Raw genomic sequence first — 7,081 nt, forward strand, 5'->3', positions numbered from 1 at the left:
TATATGTTTGTACATATATCGAGCAGAGTGACTTGGTACAGTTTTGCTATCGATTATTATAAGCCGCCAGCTTCCTCCACCAGTCAGTCAGAAATACGCGACGACGACGACGATGACGACTATGCACTCCTCAACCAGCAAACTACCAGGCAACGACCAGTCTCAAACTCTCTAATCCATCCACATTCCCTCGGGTCCTTCCACATACACACACATCTCAAAATCCATGCATGTGAATCCGCATCCTTCACTCATATTCAAACGACGGCACGATGGGAGTTCACTCCCAGCATGCCCATCCTTCCCCCCACCATCATTGTGCAGGATAAGTGTTCACAGGTACACAAGTGGAAGGATACAACGTATAATTTGATTGTGGACTCAAGGTGAATGTGATGAAACTAAAGTTGAGCACAAGTGAAAGTTTCCATGATTTGATTTTATGTTCAGTTCTACATACATCGCTTCAGACACCAGACCGTGGCTGCTGTCGTGCGGAGGGGAGACCACGCCAACTACTATTTTCATTTCCCTCCTCCTCCTCAACCTCGGCGTACACCAGGGTTTGGTTGGCAGAGGAAAAGTATTTGTCTGAAGGAATGCTTGGGAAGCTGTTTGTCGCTGAGAAAGGCCGAGCCGAGTTGTAGCCAGAGAGAGAAAATAAAATAGTTTGACAAGGAAAGTGAGCCCGGGATGAGAGAGAAAGTTTGGCAGCAGCAGGTCTGTTGGTCATACGCCGATATTCTCCCTCTCTCTCTACCACGCTGCCACAAGAAGGCGGGTGATGGAGAAGCTATTAATAATACTCGGCCGATGAACGCGGACTCTCCGTCATCCATCATCCTTCCCCCCACGTGATGGCCAGAGGCGAGCTTGGTGGGCACGTTGTTGAGCAGGAGGAGTGGGGGTGGCGGTGTGAGGGAGGAAAATTGATCACCCATTTCCGCTCTGTTGGTTCTCCATGACTGACACAAACTTTTTAATTCGCTGTCAAACAAGCAGAATTTAATCCATTTATAGGTTTTCTTTCAATTTATTTGTAGGATATGGTCAAAACTTTCCCTTTCCCCAGGAATCACTGAAATCGTATGAAATGATGATGTACAGAGTGTGTAGAGTTTATAAAAAAGAGGGAATCCAATAAATTTGATGCCATGAAATGAATGAGAAGTGGAGAATGTGGATTAATGTGGGGCATTCTGGAGAAAGTTTTCGCTTTCTCTCTCGTTCTGCAGAAGGAGGAGGAAGGATGATATCCTGCTCGTCGTCCTCGACCCCAAGAGGACGAGGATGAGAATGACGAGATCAACTATGGATCAACTTACTGTAAATATTTCCCACGGTCGACGCTAACCATAAATAGAACGAGAGAAAGTCGCTCGCTCAAAATAGACGACGCGGCTCTCTCCAGGACAAGGAAAGGAAACGACATCTTGCACGGTGGATGGGATGGATACGTGGAGTGGACTGTGGAGTGATCCAATAGCTTATGTATAGTGTTCATTTTGAAAATGAGCGAGATGAAATTAAACGGGCGAGCAGTGCCCTGATTTCATCTTCTCTCATCTTCGGAACTAGAAACACGGGCTAAACGTGAAGCCATAAATATCAGCTTAGGCGACTGACAACAGCACAATGGGATGCGGCCATGATGATGATAATGATGATATGAAGCTGTATTTGCAAACAAAATAACGTGCATACTTTCACTCTGCTCGACTTTCTCTTAACGCTTTCTCCAGCATTTTCTCCAGAAATAGATTTTAAGGGCAACTCTTCCGTAATACAAACACTTGGAAGAAGAGAGGATGGGATGCAATAAGCTAATGTATATGTAAGTATACAAGTACGTACGTACGTATTTACGACTGATGAGCGTAATAAGGTTATTTGGAACCTGGAAAAAGGGTATCAAATGTCATGTCATCCAAAAATCGGGTTTTTCGCTGCTCCATAAAACAGAGAACCATCCGGTCGGAAAAGGAGCCGTTGGTTAAGTTGGAGCTATATATAATACACGTAGTTAGTCGTGGAAGGAAAGCGGTGTAAGGTTTCGTTTCACTGACGTTGACTGTGCAAAACTATGGGTGGCTTAACTGCCCGTGTTGTTGCTTTCTCCTCCTAACTCGCTCTCGTATAGAATATCCATCTCTGATAGAGTTGGGAGTCGAATACAAGTTCGATACAACTAACTCACGTAAACATATGACAGAAATAGCTCCATTATTTACAGAGTACGCAAATCTATGAATTCCATGAACGCAATAATATGTATGTAAGTCAATAGCGAGTTTGTATGGGCACAACGTAATCACATGTGCATACATGTGTGGTAGGAGGCGAGGCTGCCATTGCGGCCAACAAACAAGGACATCATGAAACCTATCACTTTGGGCTCATCGCAAACAATATGAACCAGCAACATCGAGTGCACTATGTGCTTCACACTAAAAATTCGAGGTAACCCTTTTTTGTGTAAAAATGACTCCAACACTGTACATTGTAAACCGTGTCCCACCGGGAGTAAAGTCGTTAATGCGATGTGGTGTTAATCCACGAGTAACAGGGTGCCGAGTAAGTTTTGACTGGTTTACTCGTCCCCGTGTTAATGTTACCCATGCACGGGTTATGACACTGTGATTTACTCTTTATGGAGTAAAAAGGACGCTTCCTTTTTACTCCATCTATCACGAGCGGGCACGAAGCTTTGTCAGTCCACCACTCGTCACTCTCCAAAATATTTTTTTTACTTTACCTGACTGTCAGAAATTTAATAATTCTGCTTTACTTATATAAACAATTAGTAATAGATATTTCTAACTAATAATAATTAGTTAGCATAATCCCATCTATACTCTCTGGTACACAAACTACTATATAGTGATGTGTACGGCTGTTGGAGCAATGTGATTTGAGTGATTACTTCCATAAGTTTCAAGGTCAGTTTTTATTATAATTTTTTGGGGACTTGAAATCATTCGTACTAAATACTTAACGCTGTTTTATTATTTAGATAAACTCATCTGTGATGACCCCTTGTCGACATTTAAAGACACCGACCTAGTTGAACTTGTACAGGGCATTGGACATCATCTGAACTTTGAACAGCCATTAAGAATTCGGACAACTATCTTTCTATTTTTTGATTTTACATAGTTATAGATAGATAGTTGAAAAGCATAAAAATAACTTTAAATTGTTACACACAATTTTGTTACACCTGATTAAATACAAAGTTTTTAATTGAATATAATATTAATTGTCCGTTAATACAGGCATTGCATGGATAACTCATAACCAGTAAAAACAACCCTGTAACCAGTAAAGTGGTAGCTCGGTACCGAGTTAACGGTAACCCCTTTACGAGTTATACGCTAACCCTGTGCGGGGATAGCCACCAACTCGCTCAGGGTAAAGTCGGTTACCCTTTGGCAAATTCGCTCGGTTTACTCTGCACAGCGTGGAATCACTTTCAAGTCCGCACAGTATTACATTTTACTCTGCACGGACTTAAAAATTTTTACTGTGTAGGCGACGGTGTCATGTGTAGATATGTAGATATCACATGTGAAGCCCCCTCGAGACAAAAACATATTTCCAGCCTCGCCCATAGAAATTCTACATGAAACAAGTTGAGATTATGCAAGCACAACAATAAATTGGAACAGTCGAATGACGGGTGTCAAATGTATGTAGGTAACTGAATGAATGTCAAGTAATAATGGTGAATATATTTAGTGCGGGTAAGTTAAGCAGCTGTGGAACATACGTATTAAAATCTGGGCGACTTGCTCCAGAATTATCATCATCCTCCAGAAATGGGGGTGACGTGTGAAGTCTTGTGGCTATAAATATACTGGCTGGATAAGGCGTATATGCGATCGTTGTTCTATCTAGTTTGATGTCACAGGAGGACACAGAACCAGGTGCGGGAGGATGACGCGCTAGATATTTCCAACTTTATGACCAGATTCTGGAGGACGTGTGGTCTCGGCTTGTTTGCAGAGAGAGAGTAAAGGAGAGAGAGATAGAGAGAGAGAGAGAGAGAAAAACGAGTTAATTACGAGATTGTGTGAGAGAAAGTGTGGCTCATGACGGATTACACGGCTCGCTCATTATACTCTGGCACGAAACAATTGATGCAAGCGCGTCAGTGAGTCGAGTCCGTGTGGAATATCCACCCAGGAAGACGGACGTAATCAACTGGCTAATTCGGCAAATTAATTTCCCTCGTGAAGTGAAAAGTAGGCGTGTTGGGGGCTATTGACGCAATTAAAATGGGATATTAATACTTAATATGCAATGTAGGCAAAATGCATCAGTGGACACCAAGCTAAATTGACCACTTCAAACTATGGATATTATTAATCAGGTATAAAACGCAGTACAGATAAATGTATAGCATGACGATAAATATGTACGTATCTACATAAAAGAGTAGATTGGAGGAAATATACAAACAAAATTAAGCATCACGCATCTCCGTATCCACGATTAATTTCGGCCAAAAACTTTCTACATTTCCCCTTCAAAACTCGGATCGACTCTCGGAACAAGGCATCTGGCGGCATGGCTCCGAGAGATTCTATTGTAACTGAAAATATAAAGCAAAAAATCATCACTCTGATCACGCCATGCATACTTTCGTAGTGTATTGTGCGACCTTTGAAAAGGACCATCGACACAAACTCAACCTTTTCAGAGAGAAAAGATTTATAGCCAAAGAAATTTACCAACCTGCCGACCGAATTTTGGAAATAATGCTGTGAGCTTAAAAACATACGCACTTGCTTCAATATATCAGTAACAATGCTGCTAAAAACCTACTTAGGGCTTATGTGTAACGCTTGTTTGGTTATTTTTTTAGAATTAAAAATTAACATAGGATAATCCTGAGTATGATATGAAATTCTTCTGTTTAAGTTTCGAACAGTGGTTCCTGCGATGGAAAAGTCAAGAATTCGGACTTTTTCATTTGATGTAAATAATGCCTAGAAATAAATCTTGAACGGAACTCGGCTGACTGTGACTATGGTCCCTTTTCATATGCACATACATACATACATATGTAAATACGACATTTTATGAAAATTTATATTACAAAGCTTACAAATGAAATGGTCCTTTACTCTTCCTAGTTGAACACAATCTGCGAGATCTTCATGTCTCAAGACGTTTCTGCTGCAGGAATCGTACCTGGCATCGTGCACTTTGGCCACTTTCTTACCTACGGAAGGATAGTTTACAATAATAAAGTAAATATTTGGGATCAACTATGACCGTTGTCAGTTCATTGGTAGTTACATATTTTTATCTTACCATTCTTTTCTACGAGGGTAATAACTCCAGGAGAAAAACACTTTTGTAATTTTTCTGCGAGTTCCCCCTCTACAGATCTCGTTAATTGAATGTCAGGAAGGAGTCGGTAAAATGCAGTCGCTAAAAAGAACAGTTTTAATAAAACATATTTTCTGCTTCAAGTCTTTCGTTCATCCGTCCACACATACCAACAGGGGAGAATTTGGCGTGGTCCTTCCCAATTCCTTTCACCGCGTGCAACTTCATATCCAATTCTTGTCCTGGGCGTAATTTGTTGATAAGAACTCCCTTCTTTTCGGTGGGTGTCTAAACAGATAAATTGGATCCATGATGCATTATTTGTCATCACAATAGTATTGCCCATTTAACTTTTTTTGGTACATACTAAAAGTCTGGAGACATCTCCAACCGTAGGACCTACATCGGATGCTCTGAAAAGATGGCCCTGTGTCCCAATCGGAATCCATTTTAGATGAGTAGAGTACACTTTAGAAACAGATGCGAATATTATTACAGCACAAATGATGAATTAGTTTTAACCGTGCCTGGGACAGTGAATTTCTTAAAAATGATGTTTAGGGCTCATTTTTGGAGAGAATGGACAACGGATCGGTAATTCTGTGGGGACTGGGTTTCTTCACAGAATTACCGATCCGTTTTCCATTCTGTCCAAAAATGTGCCCTAAACATCATTTTTAAGAACTTATTTTTGTGCCTGCGTCCCAAAAGTGAATGTCATTCTCTTTATCAAACCTTTGTGATTAATATAAAGTTCATCTGGATCGGTTGACTCTGCAGATTTGTCTGGGTTCCAAGAACATCTAACTTTCAGTTCAAATTCCAGCGTGTCCTGCTCCGTTCCATGCAAGTCTCCTACATAACCAATTTATTATTCTCAGTGCTTAACATGTAACTATCATGTGGTGACTTCTTTTGTTTTTATACCTTCTTGACGATACTCAAACTTTCTGGGGTCAGCCTTGAGGGGAATCAGCCCCAACCTGTGAGCTAGCACTTCGTCCGGAATGACGGACGTGTTATTGTACATGAATACTTTCTCAATGGCCATGGATGGGACCTGCATTTTTGACCAATAAAAGCACACGAAATTATAAATTGTGATTAATATTATTACATTAAGTCTTTCTCGTCATACGAATTATTTAATTTTACGCATTAATTATAAAATTGTTAATTATGATGTAATGCAGAAAACCTCGGACAGAAGAATCCGTCGAAAAGCATTCACAATTGAGGGGTCAATGCTGATAATGTCAAACTCCATTTCTGTGTTGTCACACCGAATCACGTGCATTTCTAACTGCTTCTTAAACTTTTTAAGGTCCCATCGGTCATCATAGTCGCTGTAAGTTCCACTATACAAGGAACTGCTCGTCTAATAAAAATATTTGCAAGTCAATATATTGATTCTTATAAGTTATAACATGTATAATTTACAAATGTGTTACTCACATCTATGACTTCATGCTGCTGCATGACTGCCAGATTTCTGGAACGCTTAATGTTGTCCATTTTGAAGTCAGTCAAAAAATAAATCGCTCTAAGTAATTCGGAAAAAAGATACAGAAATTCTCACACGTGCTTTCTCGATTCAGTGATGGAATGAGAGGAATTTGAACATAGCGGCGATTGAGCTGCATTTCGCAGCTTTATGTCTGCCTTAGCTGGATTTTTGGATTTTTCATACATTTCTAATCTTGTGCCTATCTTTCAAATAAATGAGTAAATCTTTCAGACACCC

At 40.4% G+C, this 7,081-nt stretch overlaps 1 protein-coding gene across 1 annotated transcript; it reads right to left on the reverse strand.

The window, feature by feature from the left end:
- Positions 1 to 4,334: 4,334 nt before the first annotated feature.
- Positions 4,335 to 6,953, reverse strand: LOC110859266 (DNA-directed RNA polymerases I and III subunit RPAC1). Its single transcript, XM_022108173.2, has 9 exons — positions 6,793 to 6,953; positions 6,536 to 6,715; positions 6,265 to 6,397; positions 6,073 to 6,192; positions 5,705 to 5,805; positions 5,508 to 5,625; positions 5,320 to 5,439; positions 5,111 to 5,227; positions 4,335 to 4,594 (listed from the first exon to the last, which is right to left on the reverse strand). Exons 1-9 carry the CDS (start codon positions 6,850 to 6,852, stop codon positions 4,473 to 4,475), a joined length of 1,071 nt encoding a protein of 356 aa, XP_021963865.1. The 5' UTR covers positions 6,853 to 6,953; the 3' UTR covers positions 4,335 to 4,472.
- Positions 6,954 to 7,081: the final 128 nt, after the last annotated feature.

This window comes from Folsomia candida, unplaced genomic scaffold (genome assembly GCF_002217175.1).
Source record: "Folsomia candida strain VU population unplaced genomic scaffold, ASM221717v1 Fcan01_Sc025, whole genome shotgun sequence".
NCBI lineage: Eukaryota > Metazoa > Arthropoda > Collembola > Entomobryomorpha > Isotomidae > Folsomia > Folsomia candida.